The 27,171-nt window shown below is 42.7% G+C and overlaps 2 protein-coding genes across 2 annotated transcripts in view; one reads left to right on the top strand and one right to left on the bottom strand.

Moving 5' to 3' along the window:
* The window catches only part of GNAZ (guanine nucleotide binding protein (G protein), alpha z polypeptide), a 45,255-nt gene extending 32,917 nt beyond the window's left edge, over positions 1–12,338 (top strand). The window contains exon 2 of the mRNA XM_015416685.1: positions 11,994–12,338. Within this exon, the coding sequence (XP_015272171.1) occupies positions 11,994–12,338 (345 nt within the window). The remainder of the gene's footprint in view (positions 1–11,993) is intronic.
* RSPH14 (radial spoke head 14 homolog) overlaps positions 1–23,462 on the bottom strand; it is a 98,771-nt gene extending 75,309 nt beyond the window's left edge. The window contains exons 1-3 of the mRNA XM_015416686.1: positions 23,184–23,462; positions 22,164–22,266; positions 21,255–21,373 (exon numbers count right to left, since the gene is read on the bottom strand). Coding sequence (XP_015272172.1) covers positions 21,255–21,373; positions 22,164–22,266; positions 23,184–23,382 — 421 coding nt within the window. The 5' untranslated portion in view covers positions 23,383–23,462. The remainder of the gene's footprint in view (positions 1–21,254; positions 21,374–22,163; positions 22,267–23,183) is intronic.
* Between the last annotated feature and the right edge of the window lie 3,709 nt (positions 23,463–27,171).

Genomic DNA, 27,171 nt, shown 5'->3' with positions numbered 1-27,171 from the left:
GTATCGGAGACAGACTTAGCTTTCGACGTCGACGGCTTCGATGTCGATGCATCGGCAGCGGAAGACATGACGACGGAAGAAAGAGCTGGCGGGTCAGCCATCGGTTGAAGCGCCTTCTCTAGGAGAAAAACTTTTAAACGTGCCACTCTGTTTTTCCTAGTCTGGTTGGAAAACTGCGCACAATGCTCACAAGAGTCTGTTTTGTGGGTCTCCCCAAGGCAAAAGATACAGTACTTATGGCCGTCTGGGGGAGCCAATTTACTTCCACAGGAACGACAACGGTTGAAAAATCCCCACTTTTTAGACCTTTTTGCCTTCTTCTTCTCCATAGACTGAGGAGAAAAAGCCAGCGACAAGGAGGGTGGGGGGGGCAGCGGCCCGAAGGCCTGAGGTAATTTTACCTCAGACGACGAAAAACAAAAAGACTCCTTTTTTTTTTTGAAAAAACAGAAAAAGAAACTAAACTGAAGAAAAAACTAAAGCGAAAACGGAGAGCTAGTCACTAAAAGTGATCAAAAGGCAGCGATCCGGCCAGACCTCTCGAAGACAGGTCTGCTCAGCGCGGCGGAAAGGAAAGAACTGGCGGGATGTCCGTGCCTGCCCTTCTGGGCATGCTCACTGGGGCTCCTGAGCATGCTCAGTAGGGCTGGCCACGAAAATCCTTCTAAAAGAGCTTGCTAGGCACCGGCAGATCCAGCGCAGGCGCACTAGATCCCATTGGTGTGAAGCACAGAGACCACGAAGAAGATCATGTGATTCATGTGATGCTGGAAGACTGAGGGAACACTGTGTAACCCTAATGGCATCATGGTGTACTCAAAGTGGCTGTACTAAGTGCAGAATGTGATTTTCCACTCATCGCCTTTCTGGATCTGACCTAGGTTATATGCTGCCTGGAATTCTACTTTAGTAAACTGGGTCACTTCCCCAGAGATTGTGAAATAGCTCTGGAATCGAAGGGAGTGGGTACCACTTACCATATTTTTCGCTCCAAAAGTGGGGGGGAAGTGTGTGCGTCTTATGGAGCGAATTTTTCTCCGGTAAGGAAGGATGGCTCCAGAGCAAACTAAATCATGCAACAGCCAAGTCGCTCGCTCACAACTTTAATGCCAGTAGCTCACAAAGTAGAATTTTTGCTCACAAGACTCCACAGCTTAGAGGGAGCATTCCCACCCCCCACCCCCGAGAGCCCTGAGCAGGGAAAAGCTCTCGCTGCTTTCCAGAAGCGTCTCCATTTGTTCGCCGGTCTTTTAATCTGGCGGCGGCGGCAGCTGAGGAAGGGAGCGTGAGATGAGTGGCCCAAAGTGGCTTCGTGACGCGGCTGACCCCTGCAGGCTGAGGAGGAGCCCCCGGCGTGGAAGGATCGCCTTCCCCCCGGGCTGTCAGCCGAGACCAGAAGGGGGGGTTGGATGGTGGGAAAGACCGCCGGAGCCGCGGGCAGACGCCGCCTTCAGCCTCAACCGGCGCTCCCCCCCCCGCACGGAGGAGGAGGCGGCAGCAGCCTGCGGGGGGAACGGGAAGGCGTGCAAAGCGGGCGGCACGCCGAGGCACCTGCTCGAAAGCCGCCACTCGCCCCAGGATGACGGCGAGAGTCTCGGCCGGGGACTGAGAGCCGCCCGCCCGGCGTTCTGGCCTTCGTGGCCCGAGGCGCGGAGAGGCAGCTGCGGCCGGGAGAGGCTAAAATTTGGTTCAGAATATTTTTTTTCCTGTTTTCTTCCTCTAAAAACTAGGTGTGTCTTATGGTCAGGTGCGTCATGTGGTGATCTTATTCAGGGCCCAGTAATCATTGCACAGACGGCCCTCCCTAGTCTTCTTTTTTATAAAGAGGACTGGAGCAGTCACCATAGAGACTAAGGGTCAGATGAATCCCCTGGCCAGATTTTTTCTAAAAAGTCTCCGAGGGAAGCTGGGTTCCAAAAGGGAGTATAAACGATCTGCTGGAATAGGTGCCTCAGAAACAAGGTGCAATCATAAGTGTGTGTGGCGGAAATGTGTCAGCCTCCTTGGGGCTGAAGACATCCTCATAATCATGATAGGCTTGTGGCAGACCATGGAAGGCAGGATTCTGTACTGCAGATGCCAGGATTGTGGTGGGAACAGCACAATGTGTCTGGCAGTTCAGGGACTGGAAGACCACCTATTGCTGGCTCCTAGGAGATTATGGGATCATGCAATGTGAGCCAGGGCATCTCTAGCACCACTGGGAAGTCGGAAAAGGCCTCCAGGTTGAAGGAGAGTTTTTCCTGATGGCCCTAGATTCTCATTGTCAGGGGCATGGTATCCTGGGTTACAAGTCTGGACTTCAGTGGCCAGCCATCAGTGGTTTCCACTGTGAGGGGGACTGGTTTGGGTTGGCTGGGTATCTGGTGTTTCTGGGTGAAGTGGCTCCTGAGTTCACCATGGACACGGTGTGCAGGACATAGGTTGAACATGATTGAAATAAGCAGATGAGTGGCAGTGTGGATTGAAGAGGATGGCATCTTGGCCAGGCAGATCAGGACATAATGCCCTGGGTTGCTACAGTATAAGCAGAGATTGGCTTGCCTTTGCTGATTTTTCTTTTCGGTGGTCAGCTTTGGCTGGGACACACCCAGCAGCCTGGGCTCTTCAGCACAAGGAGAGTGAGAGGACAGTAACAAAACAGGCCAGGGTGGTTCTCGCAGCCTGTCAGTGGTTCCTGGCTAGTATGCTGAGAACTGCTGGGGAGCCCATTGATTCTCTAACTAGCCATCAATTTGGAGACACAATTGGCAAACACAGTCTGCAGGTGGACCACAAACCCATGGAACTCCACCAAGAGAGGACTATCTTGAAGCAACAGGGGTGTGACCCATTTGGCCACAATGCCTTTAAGAAGACTGATCATGAAACAGACCTTGGTGCTGTCATTGGGGAAATCATCCTGATGAAATTCCATGTACAGTTTGTACTGAGCCAGGAAAGGTGGAAACAGGCCAGCATCTCCCTTGAATGTCTCTGGCATGCTGACTAAACATTTTCTGCATGGAGAGGCAGATGGAGGCACCTGGAGGGATGACCACTTCTGCAGCTGTTCCCATGGAGCAACTGCTTGCTGGCTCAGAAGACCTACTTGGGCCCTCAATACCTAATTTTCAGCAGCCAGGTTCTCCATCTGTAGGGCTGGATCAGCTGTCCAGTATTCTGCAGGCAAGACCATTCAGGTTTGCTCTGGAACAGTGCCCTCAGGTGTGGATAGTGAGGCTTGGAAGTATCAACAGGGACAGGAGCTGGGGCACAAACGTGCAGTCAGTGGATCAGCCTAAATAGGCAGCATGCTTAGCTGCCCTGCTGGCAGGTATTGATCTCCTGTGGCTGCACTGTAATTTTTGATGCTGCAAAGAGTTACTGTTCTTACTGCCTGGCTCTGGGATGGGATTGCATGTGGCCAGTTGAGCACTTTGCCTCCTTTGGACCTCCTTGGCCAAGGCCCTCTGCCATGGCTGTTCCTGCAGAGTGAGAGTGTCCTCTAGAGGGCTATGGGCTCGGTTCTGTGTCCTGCCCAGCAGAGGGCTGGTGGCTATTTCAGGGGCTGGTGGCAAGGCCTCACTTGCAGACTGAGACAGGATGGCTTCTGCTGCTGCTGAACCATTGTCAGCAGACACCTCAGCCGTGTTAGGCTCTCCCTAGTCCTTCTCAGCTCGTTGCCTTTGTTCTTCAGGCTCTTCCTCTGAGGACTCCGAGTCTGAGTTGCTGAGCTGGTCAGAGGGGGTCAGTACAAGATGCAGTTTTGCAGACATTGTGGTAGCAGAGAAAAAAAAACATGCTTTTTGTGGTGCAATTACCACCACCTCATAGGCCTAACTGAGCTGTCTGGTGTATTTTGTTTGCCTTGGCATGAATCTTTCACCAGTGCCACTCAAGTTGTCTCCCACCCTTTCCTAAACTCCCTTGGACACCAGGGTGCTGGGGCTCTACTAGGAAGAGAGGGCACTAGGGAGCAATGATCTCCATCCCTTTTCCAAGCCTGATATCCTAGGCAAGCATTGAAGATCCAGTTGAGTCACTGCTAATGCTCTCAAAATTCCTCAAATCATTCTGGAAACCTGTTCGATCTATTGGTACCTGAAGGTGGACAACCCTGACTGGTTTTCTGACCCTATGGAGAGGGTGTGCTACTACGAACTGAGCCTTAGGTGAACAATGATGCAAGCGGGGGGGGGGACGACACAAAGGGAAACTTTCCTATGATAATCCAGAGTTCTTCAGTTCTTGGACAACAGCAGGAGAAAATATTAAAGAAAGTGTGTGTGAGAGAGATACTGTCAAATAGCTGGATTAATTTCAAGCTCTCTCTAGCTGGTAGGAATTTCCCTTCAATGTGATGCTTTCTCAGAATATGATTCAGTCATAGAGCCATTAGTTAAGAGCATTTCCCCCAGCAAACATTAATTGGCAGGGACATTATTAGTATAGATGGCATGGCTGAAAAGGGCACTTGGCACAACTCAGGGGTCATTTCGTAGAAAAAGAGGTACAGGAACTCATTAGCATAACTCATTAGCATAACTTATTTGCATATGCAACACCCCCTGACATCACCGAAAGTGTGTCAGAAGGCAACACCCACTGCTGAGGCTCCACTGGACTGTTTTGGATTGCTAGCTATTGGGGGGGGGGACGTGCAGATCTGTCCTCACAGAGGAGGGAGAGCTTGTACCTGAATAAAACATGGTCTTAAAGGTGCCACTGGATTGATAGCTATGGGGGGGGGGAGAACACGCAGATCTGCCCTCACAGAGGAGGGAGAGCTTGTACCTGAAGGCGGGCCAGGGAGGGGCTCTGCAACTTACCTGGCTGCTTCTTGTTCCTCGTGGCCTGACTGAGGGCTGCTGGGAGCAGGGGGCGGGGCTTGTTGCATGTGCCCGCCCCCTGGGCTCCTTACTGCTAGAGCTCTGCTCCTGTGCTCTCCCGCAGGAAATGACCCCTGGCACAACTTAAGAACTCTCGAACTAATACTGGAACTAGTACACAAACCTCTGCATTGCATCATAGAGGGGAAAAACCAGCCTCCTTGAAGAAGTAATACACACACACACACAAGTAAGTCATTGGACTTTCCTCCCACAGATAGGTGACTTTGACCAGGATCTCACCATCTCAAAACATGGATGGACCTATATGGGAATGTAGTGTATATACTGATTCACCTTGGGATAATTAATTTGTGAAGTTCAGCTTTTCTAAATAGTATACTTAAGATGGACCTCAGAAGAAAGGAACTGCAAACAGACTGGCATAAGCTCTGCTTCCCACAATAAGAAATTTCCTCGCAAAAAGTGAAATAGGATAACCATAACAACCATAACAAAGAATTCTGTAACCATAACAAAGAATGGATCAGGCTTGGCCCAAGGCCCACTCCATGCGCTGAAGAGGCCGGCGCATCCGGCCGCTGGAGTGTCTGTCCCGTCTGGCCACTCCAAGGACAGTGAGGCCAAGATGCCGGGTGCCACCTCTGGGGGCAGGACCACGCCAAGGGAGGCAGTAACGCATCCAGTGGAGACAGACGCCCTGTGAGTGGCACACCAGGGCGCCAACCAATTCCGGCGCATGTGGAATGTTCTAGAGAGTGCCACCACCAAAAGGCTTTCATAATATAGGGAGATTGGATTCCTTTTGTTGAGTGGACAAGATTGAATGATTGAATTATATTCCTCCTAATGAATTTTCCATACTTTCCTTCTGTCAGCACTTGCATTATACAGTTCTATGCAACCTTTGAAAACAAATTTCTATTAAACTCAGATATACTTCTGTGTAAATATTTTTAGGGTCAGTGTGAAAGGTCCTATCTGTTTTGCCATCTGTGTTCCTCAGTTTTTGAAAGGTGCTCAGAATATCTTTTAGTGGATTTTAACTGCATCTTAAATATGTATCATGCCAGTCCTTCAGAGAGCTCAGTATGACATTTTTATTCTGTGATGTGCATCTGTTTGTTTATTTTTAACTCCTGTAGGGCTTCGAGGTAGCTTACCAAAAAAAGCTAAAATGAAATAACAATTAATTCATAAAACAGCAAAAAATACCTTACAAACACATGGGGCCCACAATTTCAACCAGCCAGCCAAATCAGTTAACAAAAATTTAAACTCTCATCTGCCTTCAAAAAGCCTCTCAAAAAGCACTGCTTTTCAGAATTTTCTAAAATGCAGGCATATGAGGGCTTTAGGTGTATTGAAAGATATTTATATGGTCTGGTAGTTATTTTTAATGCAGTTGAGAACTGTGATTCTCACATGTAAAATCCTATAAGGCAGAATTCAAAGTTTTGTTCAAGAATAGTAGTCTCTGATCAAGGGTACAAAGCGGGTAAAGCTGGACTTGAAGATTCCAGTTTAGCCGTATTACCAGATTGTATAGATCAGTATCATAGACCTGATAAACAGTTGTGCTATACTAAACTATACTATTTTAGCTGTTATACTATACGATACGATACGATACGATACACTATACTTTACTATTTCAGCTGTTAGTCAAGGTTGAAGAGTGACTGAAATGTAATTTATGCCTGCGATCCAGAATGAGCATAGAGACAATTAGAATATTTTCTTTTGGTGATTGTCAAAAGAAGTAAACACCATCATCAAGTGGTAATGGCAAGTTCAAGTTGTTTTCAGTATTTCACTTTTTCTTAGCCGAAATATTCTGAATATTTTAAAAAACATTCTTTTGCCACCTTTCCACCTAATCAGGCTCCATAAGGTGATGAATTTAAAAAACATCAAAACATTTAAGTAATTAAAAATTCAGTAAAAATTATAAAATAATCCAATTTAAAACACATAAACAACAATAGAAGACGGGCCAGTAACTTATTGGGGGCATATGCCAGAGGAAACAAAAAAAAATTCACTTGCTGGCGAAAGATAGAGGGAAACAGACAAATATCCCTGAGGAGGGGAGTTAAGTTTTGGTGCCATGACTGAGAAGGTCCTTTCTCAGATTGCCATCCATCTAGCTTCAGATGGCAGGGGCAACCGAAGCAAGGCCTCTGAAGATGACCGGAGTGTATGGGTAGGTTCCTATGGGAGAAGGCAGTCCTTAAGCTATGTTGGTCCCAGGCTGTGCAAGGCTTTAAAGGTCAGAGTGGCTTTATTTAACCATCTGGAGATTGAGTGGGATAACTTCTTAAGGGTAGGCTATTCAATGGAAGTAATAGACACCTTACTAACTTCTAGAAAGCAATCCACTAATAGAATTTATAACTTATCTTGGAAGGCCTTTTTTAGGTGGTGCTGAAAGAAAAGAGTCCATCCACTGAGACCAGACACCCACATATTTGATGTTTTCTTAAGGGTGCTGCCTTTAAAGACCCACCACAAATGTATAGATTCCCAACATGGAGATTGCATACTGTGCTGTCAGTTCTCAATAAATATCCCTTCAAACCCATCAGAGAAATTCCTCTTAAATGGTGGAGGATGAAAACCTTATTTCTTATAGTTAGACAGTGTCATAGATGCAACGAACATGAAGTTGAGCAAACTTCAGAGGACGGCGGAATATCAGAAGGCCTGGCGTAATCTGGTCCATGGGGTCACGAAGAGTCGGATTCGACTGTGCGACTGAACAACAACAACAACAATGTCAGCAAGGAGGGTGTCTGAACTATGAGCGTTATCAGTTAACCCTGGACTCTACATCTTCCATAAGGACAAAGTAGTCAGGCAGATAAGACCCTACTTTCAAACTGAAGGTATATTCCACTTTCCACATAACTCAGGAGATCTGCCTTCCATCCTTTTGCCCAAATCCTATTCATCCTAAAGAAAGGCTATGGCATACATTGGACTTAAGACACACACTAAAGACCTTTATTTGCAGGACAGAACATATTAGGAAAATGGATTCATTATTCAGTTTCAACCTCTCCACCTAATAAAGGACTGAAGATGTCAAGATGAGCCATCACTCTCAAGTCTTACATTACTGAAGCATACAACGTTCAATAGTTACCCATACTGAATGGGATCACCGCCCATTCAGTTCAAAGTGCTGCAACCAACACAGCCTTTGCAAGACATGCTATAGCTGAAGAGGTCTGCAAGGCAGCCACTTCGTCAACAATTATCAACTTTCATTAGACACTACAAGATGAACACCTACAACTCAGCAGATGCAGTGTTTGGCAGAAGAGTACTACAACACATCTTAGATACAGAAGATGATGACCCACCCAGAGAATAAGGACACTGCTTTGGGAGGTCCCACCAAGATGTCCTCTGCCTCAAAAGGAGAATGGACCATTGGATACTTTCCATGAAAGGTCCTTCTCCTCTGAGGAAAGGAGGACATCTTGTCCCTCCCAAAGTCATCATCATTCTTCACTCTTCCTGTCCTATGATTTCTGTTCTTACGGTTACTAATTATTCTCTTTCTTATAGTTCAAGAGTGTTAATTTTGTCAGGATTAAGTTTAAGCTTCTTAGCCCTCATCCATTCCAAACCTGCCTCCAGGTACCTGTTCATGGTTTGCACAGCCTCCCTAGGATCTGCTGGTTGCGTGAGATACAGCTGAGTGTCACCTGTATGTTGGCGGCAGCTCAGCCCAAATATCTGGCAGCTCAGCCCAAATTCCAAGCAGCTTTACATAGATGTTGAAAGATGACCTTTCCAAGCAGCTTTACATAGATGTTGAAAAGTATGGGGGCAAGATGGAACCTTGGGGAACCCCATAGGTCAAAGGCCAAGGGGCAAAGCAGCAGTCCCCCAGCGCCACACTCTGAAATCTACCCAGATTTTAGATTCTACCATTACACTGGTGGCTTGCTTTTAGACTTGCACTTAGGAAATTCACAAGGAGAAGATAATTTTTAAAGAACAGGTCCTCAAGATGGAGTCCTAGGAGTTGGACAGCTCTGCTAACAACCTGCAAACCATATGGACTTTATCCCTCTAATGACTTACTGGGTTTTTTAAAATCAGTATTATATCACAAAAGAGATGTACCTATAGAAATTAACTACAATAGTTTGAAAGTGCTGAGGAAATTCAGACAGCCTCGTTTTTGCTTTCCAGTTCACTTTTAAATCCCATTAACTATTTGCTTAATCCCCTCACTTAAATAAATGGGACAAAGTACCTCACCATGGCTGGATTGTGCTCAAAGGCATTATTAACTTATTTAAAATATTTATACTTTGCCTGCTAATAGAGTTTTACTAGAGTTGTGCTTTCCACAGACAGCTCAAACATACTTCCCCATATGCAGTTAACATTGAGATTTTTAATATTGTTACCCTTGGAGCTGCAGTGCTTGACAATACAGTTAAAGTTTTCTGCAGATAAACAGATGCAATGACCACTTGAAGAATGTTGATGAAAAACTTGATCTTCAGCACAAGTATTGCTGGTTGGAAGACTTCTCTCTCTTCTTTTAGAATAATTAGCACAAATATTTTTAGAACTTGTAATTTTAAACTCTGCATGAAAGCTGTGTTCCAATTGGGTACCATGGACAGCTCCATGTGAACCCTTTCTAGGAACACTAAAATTTAGATGGATGCTTCTCAATACTCGAGTGCATTCACTGAATGCTTAAGAGCTGTGCAGACTGCTTGAAATATTATAAATGTTGTACACTGGAAAGAAAAGCATGAAAACTGTATATAAATCAGCACATGTGAATATCAGAAGGAAAGCTGTAGTATTTTAAAAGGCCCTCAGTTCAGAGATTAAAAAAAGGTAAAGGTTCCTAGGGTTGCGGTGCTCATCTCCGTTTCAAAGCCGAAGAGCCAGTGTGGCCGGCACATGGAACTGATATTTTGAAAATTACTGTCCTATCATTCAAAGCTTGTCTAGTCTGGTCCATTTTCAGTGAATACTGAGTTTAGGTGTCACTTTTAACTTGCCTTTTTGCTAAATCATGCTCTTCTTAATACATAAAAATATCAAATTGATGCCAGTGACTAATAAAACAGTATGGGGTTCTCAAGGGGAAAAGTCTCTCTATTCTCCTAATGCTATATAAGGGAAGACAAAAAATCAATTCAAAACTGTGTTATATGATGCATAAGGAGCTTACAGCAATATATTGTGGCTGGAATCCAAAGAGCATTCTCAAGGGCATTCTCAGCAGCTTGGGCACACCAAGCGTTTTCCCTTTGAATGGCAAGCCTTCTCCCCTGCCATATCACAGACATGCTTCTGAAACACCTCTCAGTTTCAAAAGGGGGCTGTTGATAAACACTTTGGGCATGTGGAACAAAGATGTAGTTCCTTGGATCCATACATGAAAACAGGTTGCCATACGGTGTTGACATCATTGCATCCTCTCAAGCAGGAAGTGAGTGCGTGCTTAGGTAATAAACATCTGCAGCTCCCTAATGGGATCTAAATATTGATGCTGCATAATAAGAATAACCTTGAATGCTCATTCCTCTAAATACTGTGTGTTGCAAATGAGAGGCACACAAGGAAATGTACGACACTTGGAATATTCAGTCTAGGGAAGGGAATTCTATGAAGGGGCAACAAGAAAAGTAATGTTTGCATAAAGAATTGCTGCTAGGAAAATGTGAAGGATTCATGTTTCTGGTAATAGGATAGATCAGCATCTTGTTAGTAAACTGCAAGATTTAGTTAAATATTAGGCAGAACAAAATTGAAGTCCAATAGTACCATAAAGACCAACAAGATTTTCCAGGGTATAAGCTTTCATGTGTCAAAACTCACTTTGTCAGATCCAAAAAAGGCAGGTACTACTTATAACAGGTATAATTAAACAAATATTAGGCAGTTACTTATAATAGCTACAGTTAAGCCACAGATCCAAATACCAGCAGATAAATATCATCAGTAGATTTCTTTTTATGTCTGGTTTTGGCATAACTAGCTATGTTCAAAGCAGATGCATAGATTTGGCATATGTACTGAAGTCACTTTAAGCCAACATGTATACCCTGTTTCCCCGAAAATAAGACCTACCCCAAAAATAAGCCCTAGCAAGATTTCTATGCATTTGTGGTATAATCCCTAGTGTGTTTTCTTGAGAAAAAATAAATATAAGACTTATTTTTGGGGAAACACGGTAGTATTTTGTGGCAAAGCTATATTTCCTATAAAGACTAGTAATAAGGACTTCTCTTTCTGTTTAAAATTATTAGAATTGTTAGTTTGAAATGTAACTATTTTCCTGAAGGAAAATAAATCCTGGGATGTGCTCTGAAGATTTAGTATTTTAAATTCTGAATATTCATTATTAGTAATGATTTCTAAATCTAATTGATCTGAATTTGCCCGATTTGCTTTCTTTGTAATACAAGTGTGTACTAAGTGGGATAAAAATGATATCATAGAAGGGACCAAGTTTCCTTACATGAGGACCTAGAGGACCAGCCTGCAATATTCCAGCCTAGTAGCTTTATAGATGATGATAAGCCTCAGAGTGGCAAATGTGTACTAATGTGAATAATCTCAGTACCATAACTGGTGTTTAAAACCTTCAGACTCTTTTATCTTTATAGCAGAGAAAAAATCCAACCTATCTTGATTTGTGATTTGTTTGGTAATTAAAAAAAATCATTTTCAGTGTAGGTCAGGTGAGAAACATATAAGACTTTAATCAGGAGTCCAGTAACATCTTAAAGACTAACAGAATTTTATTCCAGCATACGTTTTCATGGACCAGGCAGTGCTCATTTGACTTGCATTTCACCCTGTCCTTCCTACATTTTATACCGGTAGCTCCTTGACGCTACTGTCTGTTTTTTCATACTGCCTACACAGAAGGTCTCACTAATGAGCACAGTAGATGAAAAAGTGGGCTCTAGTCTGTGAAAGGTTATGCTAGAATCAAATGTTGTTGGTCTTTAAGGTGCCACTGGACTCATGTTTACTTTTACTGCAAGAGACTAGCATGGCTGTCCGTCTGAGACCTAAGACTTTGTTCACTAACAAGGTTGTGGCTTATTCAGTTCATTCTGTGTTGTGTCTGGAAGACTGTTGCTGACGTTTCTGTTCTTTCTACAGAGCCGAATGGCAGAGAGTCTTCGCCTTTTTGACTCCATTTGCAACAACAACTGGTTTATCAACACCTCCCTCATCCTCTTTCTGAATAAGAAGGATCTGCTGGCAGAAAAAATTCGCCGAATCCCGCTAACAGTTTGTTTTCCTGAGTACAAAGGCCAAAACACTTATGAGGAGGCAGCTGTCTATATCCAAAGGCAGTTTGAGGACTTGAATCGCAACAAGGAGACCAAGGAGATCTATTCGCATTTCACTTGTGCTACGGATACCAGTAATATCCAGTTTGTTTTTGATGCGGTGACAGATGTCATCATCCAGAACAATCTCAAGTACATTGGCCTTTGCTAAGGAGCCTTGCAAACGTGTTTGGTTTCTCAAGGTGATGCAAAAGAGGCTAGCTGCCTGTCCTCACAATGGAAATACCAGGGCAGCATTTGGAAGACCCAGTCATGGAAGGGAGAAATATGAAGTATGTTCACAGATCCCTTCAGCTGCCTACACACATTTTTTTGCAAAAAAATAAAAGTTAAATGTTTTGGAATGTGCAAGGCCTCCCTATATGGTGAGGTTTTAAACTGTATGGAAATGTTTTCACTACTATCACCACATCACTGGTTCATTCTATGTGTTTAATTTATTTTTCGTAAGCTGGTAGAACTATCCTATTCTGTGTAAGAGACGGATCGTTGTCTTTGCTGTCTTAGAAACCATTCAATGTCAGGAAGATGCAGAGCTGGTTGAGTGGGAGAGAAGGCTCGTGTTGTGGTTCTTTTCCTCCTAAGAGGCTAGAGAACTGACATACTTACAAATATTGATCCTTACAATCCTTAACGATGTCCCGATGCAGTCAGTAGATGCATATAGACATGGATCATGTATACAAAAGAAAACAACTTGCAGCAGATACAAAGTACATACTAAGTACACATGTTGTCTTTGGATCATAGTTAATCATGAATATTCTGCCTGTTAGAGGAGTTGATAGAGCAGAAGAGTTCTGTGAGTTCCTATCCAACCTGTAGCTCTTTTTGCTGTTTAGACCTTCAAAATATGCAGCAAAAAAAGATAAATGAAAGGAATTATTAAATACAGACTAGGCCAAATTGCGGTCAGTGTTTCTTCTACCAGAGAGGAGTTTTATACATCAAAAGTCTTCTTTTACATCCTTTTTTGCCAAATAATTGTGCTCTTTCACAAAAATGCTGAAAGTTTAATAAGTGGTTGGGTGTTCTTTTTTTTTTAAAAAAGTACAGATATATATAAAAAAGAAGACATTTTGGAAAAAAATATTGTTTTGTGTCTGAATCTATGAGTGTGCCAATGGACAAATCTATTCTGTTGCTCCAAGGAAATTCTGAGAAGTATGGCAACATTTATAACAGCCTTTCCAAAAATAGGAGCCAGTGAAACTGTACAATATAGCCTTTTTTCTTTTTTTGGTGTTTTTTATTTTTAAACAATGTGCTGTAATTACTAGGTGAACAGATGAGTGATATGAACAATACCTAAATGTCTTGATATTTAAATTTTTAAAATTAAAAATGCAGTTTAGTGAAATTAAATAAGTTGAAGCAATGCATTCTTCGGCTTCCTTTCATCCTGTATACAAATAATACTGGATAGTGTATTATTCTAGCAAATTTTCAGGCAAGTTTGAATGCCCAAGAAACTGTGTGATATAACTTAAAACACTCACACAGACACACAGCCATTGGTAATGCTACTCTCTCCTTCCTCTGATCCCATGCAAAAGATGTCTTACAGGATTCAGAACTAAGTGTGTAAATAAATGTTCAAGAATTGTAAAGCACATAAATGTGTTCACACTTTCTGTCACATACACACATAGCAAGAATTCAGGGAGAATCTTCTTCTCCCTCCGTTTCCCACTTGTGTGAAAATTACTGCAAATTCTCAGCCAGGGGCCCTAAGAAAAATATAGAGGAGACATTGAATGAAAATGCAGTTACAGGCTGTTCACTTCAAGAAAATAAATAATCTTAATGATCCCAACTAGTTCACAGTGTGCTCATTGTTGTAGATCTTATGATTCAGAATTCCAAAAGTGGTTTCCCTCTTCTTTATTTGCTGTAGATTGGAACACTTATGAAATGAAATCCGTTTTAGTTTACAGGTTTGGTGGTCTGGCTATAATTCTAGTGCCTCTTTGCTGTCACAGATACAATATGGTATTGTATGAATTGGGACTGCAGCTTTCTTCAGAAAGAGCTGAAAAGGCCGAGGGTTGAAGGATACCCTTGAGAGTGCTTTGTGGAAGAAACTTTCCCAGTGTCATTTTGCCTAGCTCCTGGGGGCACCAATCAAGAGCCCTGTTTGTTACCTTTAAAGACACAGCCACATTTCTTGGAAACCCTTGTATCCTTTCTTCAGAGAGCTGAAAAGGCTGAGGGTTGAAGGATACCCTTGAGAGTGCTTTGTGGAAGAAACTTTCCCAGTGTCATTTTGCCTAGCTCCTGGGGGCACCAATCAAGAGCCCTGTTTGTTACCTTTAAAGACACAGCCACATTTCTTGGAAATCCTTGTATCAGTGAGAATTCATACTTGTGGATACTGTTGAATGTAAGGCTGCAGATCTGGGAACCAACATTTAAAAGGCTATTATAAATGCCAAGGCTTTAAAAGGCCAAGTAAATAGGGGGAAACCCCAACAAACTGATCTGTACACAGCTATTTAGTGAATGCTGCTGACCTAAGCTTACAGTACTTACTAGGTGTAGGGGATGCAGCAGAAGAACTGGGTCACTTTTAAGTCTCCTTATCTGACATCCCATGGACTGGTGCCACCTTGTGCCATTAGAAGGTAAAAGCAAACATCTGGAAGGGTAGACTGGCAAAGTTACTATGGATTATAAAATGATTTGCCTCTGAATGGGACATCTTTCCAAGTAAATGCACTTAGAAAATTTGAATCACTGAGAATTCCAAATCAAACTGTAAGATGTTTGTTGCTGAAGTATAAGGATTTATGGCAATTCAGACACTTTTGCTGAAATCAGCGAACTCTTGACTCCAGATTGCAGGTGGGAGTGGTCAACAGCTAGAAGTTTTTATCCCCAGTTTTTATTCAAATTAAAGTTGTAACAGGATCTAGTGCAAACACACAGAATCTTGAGCTCAGACAAAGACGATGAAAGTAAATACTCATATGTCATTTGTGATTGCAGTAACCAACTTCAAGCTTGCAGTTTAAAATGTTGGTATGTCAGATGGCTGTACTATTCATGAATTTTTAAGATGCAGAAGTCACCACTTTTAGGATATGTCTCTTTGTGCTTGCATTTGATGTCCAATATGTAAGTGGTCTTAATGCTACAGTACTATAGCATAAAACTCAAATGTGTCCATTGTTGGGGTTTTTTTTAAATACCTATTATCCTGAACTAATTGAAGTCTGGTCTTGCTGAGAGGAGGTGACATTTCCTAATTAGACTGCCCTAATCTATAAATGTTCTGCTTCAAAAAGAAAACTGTTCTAGCAGAAGGATTTGGCTCCTAGCTCAAGAGGCCAAAGCTGTACTGCTGCCTCAGAAGAGAAATCAACCTGAAGGTAGTGCAGGCTATACTATGGATAGGTACAGAGCTGTAACTTCTCTTGAGTCACAGAGAAAACAAACACACACAAAAACAGATTGCAAGGAAAACCATGGTTTAACTTGCCAGCTATGTTTTAAAGAGCCTGAAGCCCCCAAATCTATTCCCAGCACTGAATATATTTAAGATTACAGCCTTTCAGAAAGGTCAGGTTAAGAACAAATTATTTTGAAGTTCCTCTTCCCTTGAAACTTTACCAGTTTTAATGGACCAGCTGCATCCTTATGGATTGTTCCTAAAACTTGCTGCATCATGAAACAAATGTCTAGTGTAGCCATGCTACAAGTCCTGAGGTTACTCCAATGTGTGAATGATGATATTCCAATGTTACAGTGATGTCAAATCTCTAAATAAAGATTAATTGTTAAAGTCCCTCATAAATACAATCTAATACGACCAAAAAAAGCCTCTTGTGGCTCTGTCACACACTCCATGGTGTCCCAGGTCAGTATGTGAAGTGGAGAAGCCTGGGAACAGCCCCAAGAGAGGCTGCATGTTAGCTAACAGGAGGAGTAGGAGGCTGCATGTTAGCTAATGGGTAGGCAGGACTGGGCCCCTAAACGGCAAGTAGGGGCAAAGACTGCCAGTATCAGGGTCCTTGGGGATAAAGTCTGCCTCAGGAGTAAAGTAAAGGCCTAATCAAGTGTAGATCATGCCAGAGAATAGGTGTGGAAAGAGGAAGGGGAATAAAAGGCCAGAGAAGGAAGATGAGAGAGGAGAACCAGCTAGCTGACACTGGTAATGACAGCAAGGCCTGGGGCCCTGGAGGACAGAAGGACCAGGCGCACCCATGGAACAGGGAGGTGACATTTGAGGCCAGAAGAACAGCAGGTTATTTGTTTGGAACCTATCTACCTTAATGTCTAAACTTATAGTAAAGGTGCAGTGGCTAGAGGCAGCAAGTAAGGAATCCTGAGAGCAGGACCAAGGCCCTGACAGGGACTGGTGGAGGCTGTGATGTCCATCAGGCTGTGATCAGATAATGTGAACCTGAGACTCTATTATTGCAAACAAACTGTGCAATAAATCACAGCCTTAATGGGCTTCCTTTTGGCTGCATTTTATTGGAGAGGCTGGGAAATTATGGAATGCCTAGGTGAATAAGCAGCCCCTGGCCCTACAGGTTTGACAGGCACCTTAAAGACTAGCAAATTTATTATGACATAAGAATTCTCATGGGCAAGAGAGCCCACTTCATTGCTTGAAGTGTTATCAGCTGTATATGAAGGGAGCACAGAAACTATTAACAGCAGTAATTGATGCTGATAACACATTCTTCTTAGACTAAATTCAGCTTCCTTAACACTTGCAGTGTAAGTGATAGGAATTCATTGTCCTGACTGAGCCTTAATTGGATACTGTCAAGTTTCCCAATGAATCCTAATTCTGCAGTTTGACACTGAGGTTTATTTCTATGCAGAAACCATTAAGAACACATGTAATTTCCACAATAATGTTGGGCGGATCTGGCTAAATGTTTTATATTTATAGAACTGCATACAGAAACTACTTTATAAAGTACAGCTTGTGCAACCTGTAACAGTAAAGTTAAAACAGAAAAAATCACTATTTCACCAAATTATTGCTTTTTAATTAAGACAGTTGGCATTATTTGGTGGCAAAGTACAGCTACTCAGTATAATTGTGTAAACCCAGAGGTCTCCTGAGTTCAATAGGACTGACTTCCCAGTAAAAGTGCAGAGGGTTGCCACTCCAGATTAGCCCTCTTTGTTATTCCTTATCTTGGAACCCTTTTTTCAGTTCTTTCTGCCCATACGCACTTCCTTCCCCTGGAACTGCAGGCTCTTTTTAAAAAAAATTAGTGCTGAACTGTTGATTATAAAATTTGCTGGGGGGGGGGAATGTGTGGTAGGAAAGTGAAATATATTGAAATTGGTCTTTGATACTTCTATTAAAAGGAAACAGCAGGCAAGACCTAGTTATTTTAAAAATAAAAGGCCATTGACAACAGTGGAGAAACAGGATTTTTCATCCCACCTGTCTTCCATGGAGTTCAAGGGAACAAATGTACATGGAAGGTTCCCAGGTGGTCTCCCTCCTACAACTCACTACGCTTAACTTCAGAAACGTTATTGTACTAGATAAAGTGCCTTCCAACCAGGAAGGAGAATGTTGTGAGACTTCTGACCAAAACCAGCTGAAAAAAGCTTATACTTTAATGAAGGATAAGTCTTTCCACCGAAAGGCATGCCATAAATAACACATTCTCCTGCATTCTTGCTTTGTATAAACCAAAGGGAAAAAAGAAACTGGGTGTTAATTTAATGTGTTTTTTTCTTAAACTATTGTGCCTTTTTATGATTTATCAATTTCTGCTTCTCTAACTTCCTCTGACATCCTTGAATCAAAAATCCTTCTCCTTTCAAAGAATAAATTATGCAATTAACTTTGTATCCATTTCTTCAGTCTTCTGGCTTACCAGTTATACAGTATACTAATACCTGGAAGTGTAAAAATGCATATGAAAATCCTTTCCATCCAAGCAAACCTGGCATGCCTAGCATAGTTGCTTCACCTGCTGAAATGAACAAAAAGTCCTCTGGCCTGCTTCACATTTGGCACCCTGTGCAGCAATACAGGTTGCAAAAAAATGCAGTTCATTTCACCGAAGTTTCACAAATAGTATCAAAACTCTATGATAAATTAGCCATGACAAGCCACACAATTTCAGAAAGCTATACCTTAAAGCTGGACGGTAACCAGTTCCCAAGCAACATGCAACCAAAGTGCTTGAAATTTTGCTTGCTTTTAGCTATTTGATGATGAAATCACTGGGCAAAGTATTGGGAATTTCTGGGTTCTGCAGCATTGGGGAGGGTATCTTCACACAGTAAGGACCCCTATCCTTAAAGAAAAACAGCGGGAGTTGTTAGAACTACTCCCTGCCCGCCCCAGCTGCCACTAATAGCAGTTGCACAAGTATATTTCCCTTATGTCACCAGTGAGTACTGCTGACAGCAGTGCACAGTACGCAGGTGCTACCTCTGGGATTGCAGGGATCACAAGAGGTTCTGCTTGTCTTGCTTCCTTGTAGATGACATCATGAGCCAGCAGATAGGAAATCCTGGGAGGTTCTCTGGGAGCTGATAAATGGAAAAGCAAATGGGGCTGCCGCTTTGCTACCAAAAGTATACCCAAAGGTGTATGTGTGGTATCACATATCCTCTTAAGCCCAATTCCTCTCTCCCATGACCCTTTTGTCAGCTGAGGGGAGGGTGAGTCCTTTGGAGACTTAAAACATCCCAACGAGAGGGGACAGAGGGGCCCAATTCCCCCCAAAAAACCCATTAATGGCAAAAGGCTTGTTATCAAAGTGGAATTTTCATAGGTTTTAAATGTTTTTTAAATTTGGCTGTAGCAAATACCACCATAAAATGTAGTAACAAAGCAAACAATATACCTGTATTACTTCTTCTGTGAAAGATAATTATGAAATAGCTTGCATAACTTGATATTGTTTCTCTCTTTTTAATTGGCACTCAGTATATTTGAATAATGAATGTAAATAATGATGCTGGTTTCCCATTGGTACAAAATGCCTTTATTATAGAAAACTACAGCATGTTACTACATGTATTGCTGTTAACCATACACTTGCAGTGTGAAGCCTACCAGCTCTCCACTCCAGCTGCCTGTCACACAGAAGTCCCTGCTGGTGTCATGTTGGTAAAAGTTTAAACATGAACACATTTTATATGCTTACTGCTTATCTCAAGCTTGCATTAGCCTGGTTGCCCGTACAATGCTCACAAGGCTCCGCAGCTTAGAGGGAGCGTTGTGGGGCCTCAAATATTCATTAGCAAAGGAGAAACAGAATATTCCCTGAGTAAATTAGGAGCTGTTCCTTATGCAGAAATTTTAAAAGAAATTTTATATCCTGCCACCACCAAGAGACAACTGTGCTTTTTCTACCACATTAGAAACATTTTCTAAATACATTATGATTGGCTATTTTACAGGGGCATTTTTAGTGCTTTACAAAAATAACAAACCTGCCCTAAATAACTTACAACCTTAATGTGGAACTGGGGTGAAGGGATCCCAGAGTGAGGAATAGGAAAGGGTAACAAGAAATAATAGGAACATGCAACAAATAAATGAATAGAATCAAAGAAGGGTTTATCATATCATACCTACTCAAATGTGTAGCCTTACATATTCAATAATTCCTTTAACAGCCCTATAAAATATGCAGGTATCATTGCCCCTTTGTTTCAGATATGGATGATATTTCGTGGCTTGCCAGCCAGCCCCAAACTCTGCTATGGTTCAAACTGGGGACCCCCTGCTCATAGCTAATGATCTTAACCATCTTGCAAACAGCAGTTCAACAAAAACAACAGAAGGCCAGATAACTCAGAGAATGTCAAGAGAAACAAATAAAAGATATTTAAACTGAGGTCCACCACAGACCTGCTGTAAAAAACCATAGACCAACAGGCTCATCACAGGGCACATCTATACTACAAACTTGTAAATACCAGTTTAATTATCATGGCTTCCCCTGAAGTTCCTGAGAAATGTATATTAGTGAAGATAGGTAAAGGTAAAGATTTCCCTTGCTCGAAAGACAGTCGAATCTGACTCTAGGGTTGTGGTGCTCATCTCCATTTCCAAGCTGAAGAGACAGCGCTGTCCAAAGACGTTTCTGTGGTCATGTGGCCAGCATGACTAAATGCCAAGGCACATGGAACACTGTTACCTTCCCACCGAAGCGGTACCTATTTATCTACTTGCAATTTTTTGTTTTTGAACTGCTAGGTTGGCAGAAGCTGGAACCATAGACGGGAGCTCACTCCATCAGACGGTGCTCGGGTCTCAAACTGCTGAACTACTGACCTTCCAGCCTGCAGTTCAGTGTCTTAACCACTTGAGCCACCGCAGCTCCATTAGTGAAGATACCAAGAATTAAATCTCTATTCCCAGTCCTTCTCCAAAATTAGGGTCCTCTAGGAAGAAGGAACAAATTTTAAAAGTTTAACACTGTAGTCAGGGCTGGTTCATTGCCTATGCAACCCAAATGCTTGCTTTGGGCACCAAACTGGTGGAAGGCAGCAAAGTGGAAGAAGGTGATATAGGTGTGACTTGCACCTGTTGTCACCTCCCAGACTGTGCAGCCTCTTGAGCCCACCTTGGACACAGTATTTGGGAGGTAATTTGAGGTGACAAAATGCCTCGAATTGGCCTGGTCTGTATTATTAGATGCATTCTTAAAATTTGGGGGGCAACTGGACAAAGCAAACTAGTCCAATACCCTGTCAAAATGCATGTTCTACTGACTCCTCCACTTTCCTTCTTCCACATACAGATCAAATGATTAATTTCAGACATACATTAGCCACAAATGCTGAAACATGCCTGAAAATACATCAGCTGCAAATGTCTCAAACAAGGCAAGCTGCAAGTTGAAGACTGTCTTTAGCTGATTTGGTCTAGGTAAAAAATGTTTTTGACAATAACATGACAATTATTTATGCCCTGAGAAAACCGAAATGCCAGGGATACTCAAATTACATGTGCATTGCAAATGCCTTTCATCAGCACACTTAAACTACTATTATTGACAAGCAGTAAAATTAAAGCAATCAATGGTTCTGGCTAACTAATACTGAGAATTTTAATCTGTCATACCTGTAGACAATTCGGACATTAGTTTCAATCCATAGTGCATGTTCCACCGACAGATGTCAACTGGATCATTCAAAAGTTGTGCTAGAGCTGGAATGACTTTATGTTTTATAAAACTGTACCTAAAATCAGAAAGTACACATTTAAGTAATTAATCACATTTTTGTTCCACCATTCCTCTTAAGATGTTCACAGTAATGTACATGGTTCTCCCCTCCCTCATTTTATCCTTACAAAACCCCTGCAGGGTAGGCCAAGCCAAGAAGGGGAGTGACCCACTCAAAACTCTCTAGTGAGCTCCCTACCAGCTATCTTATTAGCAAAGTACTGAGCTTATCCAATGTTTGTGCATCATATTTCTGTATTCATGACTTGGACATAGATTTCCTTACATCTCTGGACTTAGTCACCTCTCTTTGTAGGGATGCAGAAAGCAAGCATTCACCTTTCTTTGGAAACTGAAAGCAAGCAACATTCCAAACAAAAGAGCTAAACTCAGCTTTCCTCAGCCTCCTTGGAGCACGTGGTGCTTCAAAAGAGCCTAGGAAATATGTTGCATCTGCAGAGAACACCTATTTAGAGGCAGTTACCTTTGTTTGGAGGGGGACACTTGGCACAGAACTGTCCCAATATATTTTGTGGACTCTCCCAATATATTGTTGTTGGCCCTTCCCTCTGGCAACCATTCTGTGGTGGCACCTATTACTTTTTCTCAAAATTCCAAGAGCGCCTGCAGGTTCAACAAGGTTGGGGGACCCCCCCCATCATAAAACACTGTGTCCCATTCAGGTAAACATATAAAACACTCATTTCTAGAACCTAGAAAATTTGTTGCCAAATGTAACTGTGTGAATCTTTAGCTAAACATCTATTCTATAAGAGTTCACAATAAACTTCAGACCAAATACCTACCTGCCAACATTATGTGTAGCCATTATATATAGAACCTCTGTTGTTTTTTGTCGCACAGTCTGATCGTCATCTAAAAGCAGCTTTTTCAAGTCATCTAGAAATCCTGAAAAATAGGATAGTCAAACTGTGTTAAGTTTGGTAGTTAAAACAGTAGTTAACAAAGCACTGGGCTTAAAAGCCTGTGAATATGTGCATCCTTTCTTGCACACATCCAGAGTTCTGAGCATGTCCTGCCACAAGTCCCTAAAGATTACAGGATTGCTGTCATGCATGAATAGTCTAGTTTCATTTATTCTCGGGTTCTTTCCTAGAAACCTAATTAGAACTTGCTTCAACCTCTCATTATGTGCCTGGTTGCTCTTCCCATGTGAGAATATCATTTATATAACATCTGACACCATCAAGACTTCCAAATGTCTGTTACCTCATCCTTTGGTACATCTCTGAAGATAAACCATTTGAGCTTTCCAAGGTGCCTGAGAACTTAACTGCATTGTACTACGATTTTTTCTGCTCTGTCCTAAATTACACAGAGGTCCACAAACCCACCAGTATCAAGGATGTAGTAGACACATAAGAAATGTTGCTGAATTTTCTTAATTTCAATATTTATGTCCTGCTTTTCCATGTGGCTCAGGGGAGCCTACAAGTCATAGCTGAAACATTACAATTTAAAACCAGTAAAGCCCCCAATACCTCCCCCCCATAGCTATCAATACAATTGTTAATTTAGGAATTTCCTACACAGTCCAGAATCCATTTATAAAATTATATTTGGGGCACCTCCACACACACCTAAACTCCACACACTTTCCCATTTTCAGAAGACCATTTTATAGCCTGATCTGAATGAGTGACACATCTACATTTAGCAGGATTCAGAAATGTATCAACCACAGTACAATTTGATCCAATGCAGTTTGTGAGAATATTACACTAGCATTCCAGGGACATTATGACAATGCAAATGGTTACTGTGACAGTGTCAAAGTGACAGGTGTAGCACCAGTGATTTCTTACCTAAACTTATTGCTTGGTATGCATTCTCCGGATCATGCACCATATCACACAGTGACATCAGCGCCCGCTGTCGGGTCAGCAGGTCAGGATCTTGTAATTCCTCCTTGAGTTTAGGAAGGGCCCTCCGGCCAAATGCAATAGGGGCTTTTGTGGGATCGATATCAGGAGGTAATTTTGATGAGATACGGGGGTGCGCCATTGCAAATTCTTTCTACCCCTGCAATCAAACTCAAGACAGTAATTCTTGTAGATGAACCCAGGAAGGAAGGAATCTATTGCACCAACAGACTCAAGAGCGTTGCTGACTGGTGAAAACCTCCTCTCCTCCGGCAAAGTGGATCGAGAGAGGACTGGGGAAAGGCAGACACACCCGCATACCACCTTTGCTTTAACTGCAAGGTACTTGTGTCGAGAAGATACGTGTCTGTTTTGGGTTTTGAGTGCTACGAGGGGGTGTGTCTAAATTTAAAGTAGGAATCTTCCAACAACCCCCCCAAAAAACAATTCTATGTGGAAAAAAATATATAACGTCGTGAAGGAGAAGCTTTCGGGAGAAAGTAGGAGACAGGAGAATTGGCAGAGGAAAAGTTAAAATCGGAACAAAGAATAATCTCTGAAAATTATCATCTGGGCCACAAAGAAAAGCACCCACCAAAACAGCAATAGCGGAAGAACCCTGTTTTCAAGAGGGACGGGAGAAACAGCCGAGCTCCTCAGTCAGGCGTTGAGCCCCTCAACATGGTTGAGCCCCAGACGCTCGCCCTGGTTGCTAGGCGCCAGCGACGCCCTCGCTGCGGTCGCTGGTTTCTGGGAATATTGGTTACGCCGTAGTCGGTGGCAGAGCCTGAGTCCACCGGAAGGCAAACTCCGTAGTCGCCAGCGGCGGTTGCGGTACCTGAGTGGCCGCAACTACAGCAGGGGAGAGCGGAATACGGCGCAAGCTGCGACATTGGCGTACTGGAGAGCGCTAAAGGGGCGGAGCGGGAGGGAAACAGACAAAGACCTCCCTCTCCCCTTGGGCGCTAGGAGGAGGGAGCTATGGCGATGGCTGACTCGGTAGAGCGGCATTTGTACGGGATCCCTCCAAAGCTGAGTGAAAGATCCTGGATTGTTCGCTCCTTCCCTTACGCAGCTTGAAGAAGAGTTGGAGACTCCGGGGGGTGTGAAGCCGCCGGCATCACGGGCGGTTCTGCTGTGCAGGGGCGGCGTGCTGTGGCGTTACATCTTGGCTGCTGCCGCCCTTCGAGACAGGGACGATTGCCTGTGGGCGACCCTCGTGGAGCCAGGACGTTTCTGAGGAGCGGCCCCCCGGGACCTTTTCTAGAGAGCGGCATTTATGATCTGTATGCGCTGCTCAGTCTTGTGGTGTTTCCCTTGCACGGTTGCTAAAAGTGCCGGATTCATGGATAGTCTAGGGGTAAACTACAGTTTAGGGCCTCACCATACGAGGGGCTATTCGGTAAGAAAAAGGTTAGATTGTGAGATAGACAGACAGATATATAGATTTATACATATAGTTATATTTATATAAATGTTAAAACAGTTTTGCATATATTCACAGATGAAAGGGCAAGGACACTGCCCGATTGTTCATAGTTATATTTTTAGTGTTTTCTGTGAGAATAAACTGACGTCGTTTAGATCAGCATCTGGTCCTGGCTACTGGGTGTGCCTAAAGGGTTGTCTGAATACACCAGCAGGCTTCCCTTAATAGCATTTGTTAAGTCTAAGGGAAGCTTTGCTCCAGAAGGAACTGAACTGGCCCTCAGCTGACCCACAGGAGTCTGTTTTGTCCAGATGAAATCTCTTAATTTGGGTTAAATAAGACATCCAGGCAGTCTGGTGTAGTGGTTAAGAGTGGTGGACCGGTTCAATTCCCCACTCCTCCACTTGAAGCTAGCTGGGTTACCTTGGGTCAGTCACAGTTTTCTCAGCCCAAAAAATAAACCTGGCTCACCACAAAAAGAGCTAGAGTTTCAGGCTGCTAGACAATCATCGGAGCTCCTGGCTATACTACACCCTCTATACGATAATTAAGACACCTAGCACCACACATGCTGAGGCCGAACAAGATGAATGTTGCAGAGTGCTTTGCACACTCACAGTGCAATCCTAAGCATTGAGTTCAATGTGATTTACTCCCTTGTAAGTGTATTTAGGAGTGGTGTCTGAGAAACACAACCGTGGAGAAAGATTATGCTTATGGCTTAAACTGGAAGCAGTTCATTACATTTACATAGGAGTATAATAAAGTGATGCACACACAGGGAAAATGCACAGGAAATATATGCCACTAGAACTAGATTTTTCTATGTCGACAGGGCACCCTGTTGCAAATGATTCCTATAGGGCAACAATAGTAAAAAAAATCCAACCATTTGTGGACTCAGCCTTAGTGTGTGACAAGTGACAACAAGTGTGGACCTGCCACCAAGGTGAGGCAAGGCGGTCACTGGACCATGGATGAGGGACTTTAAAGAAGGAGATGAAGGAGACTCAGGACACGATTTGCTAGCAAGTTCTTGCAGGAGCCCCATCAAAATAACGGGGGTGCATAAGAGAGCTTGCATTCTTAGTTGCTACGCTACTACAAATTTTATGGCAGAATCCTACTAGAAAAGCCCTCTCAAGACTGTTGCCTTTTCATCCTACTAAAGTCATAGCATTATAATGAGTTTTAAACTGGATTGTTTGACAAACAGCAATCATATGCCTCTGTGGCGCTTATGACCTCATTTGGGAGAAATTCTAAGCTTTCATGCAGGCAGTTGTGAAGCTGGCAACTTTAGTGGCTTTTGTTATAGGGTGGTTCTTCTCCAATACAAATAAGCAGTGTGATTATACACACCATCTATTTTTTACTCCACTGACATCATGTAACAATAAGTTATTTTAAAAGCATTTTACAAAAGCAGGGGTCAAGGAAGTCAGATGGATTAAAATAAAGCACAGAAATGGATGCGGCCTTGTTATCAAAATCCACAGCCAGCAGCAAACAAATTATAGTAAAATTAATTTTTAAAGCTGTTCATGTTCTTGATCACTAAATTTAATAGGAAATAATCCCATCTTGCATATTGTCTACAAGGGGTGGACAATTCTATATCTCGTAGTAGCTGTAGTTCCACTGAGATTTGTTTTCCTCCACTGACATGGCCCTTTTTGCATTCACATGACAGTGCCTAGTAATACAGCTGTTTGATTCAGATGAGATGGTGGAATATTTTCTTGCTCTATGAACAGATTAAAGTGTTATTTTGAACCTCTGTTTTCCTCTGTGAAGCAGTTCTTAGTGGGTGGGTAAGAAGTTTAAGATCAGGAAAACAGTGCAAGAAGAAAAGATTAAACTCTCTTATCCTAATTCAGTGAGTTCTGTTTTAAAATAGAGCTCTTTTAAACTGATCTCTCAATGTCACATCTAGTTTGAGCCTAAAATATGACTTTTGCCAGTTGCTACTGGTTTTGCCACAGGAAACTATATAATTTTGTCTCTCCTGTATGTGGCATTTCCCTTAACAGAACATGGAAAAAAAATATTCCAGTCTCTTTCTGGGACCAAACCTGAAGGGCAGAATACCTTAGCAGGCGTTAACTAGATGCGGTGGATAAATGTAAAGATCAGGTGCAGGTAGACAGCAAGATACCCACTGTGGGTAGAGAAGAACTATTAAACGTGTTGCCTTCTCCCAGAGCTCAGTATTTTGTCTGTTTTCTTTTAAAACAGAGTTATTTGATGTTTCTGTCTGAAATTATCAGTATGGTCCATTTCAAGTGCCAACATCCTGTAAAATGGCAACACCCTGTAGTAGACTGTTTTTCTGACAGGGCTAGGTTTCAGAGGGCTGCAAGATCTCTCAAATGGTTGGTTAGTTGTTTTTTGCATTTGAGCTCCGCCTTCTTATTTGGAGGGAGGTGTTGAAAGTTGCACTCTGGTTGCTATGGCCACGCAGCAGCAGGCAGAGTGGTGTATGTGACGAGGAACCTGCTG

This window comes from Gekko japonicus, unplaced genomic scaffold (assembly GCF_001447785.1).
Source record: "Gekko japonicus isolate JY-2015 unplaced genomic scaffold, Gekko_japonicus_V1.1 scaffold16, whole genome shotgun sequence".
NCBI lineage: Eukaryota > Metazoa > Chordata > Lepidosauria > Squamata > Gekkonidae > Gekko > Gekko japonicus.
Note: the sequence above shows the minus strand (reverse complement) of the source record. Positions and strands in the feature narration are given on the sequence as shown.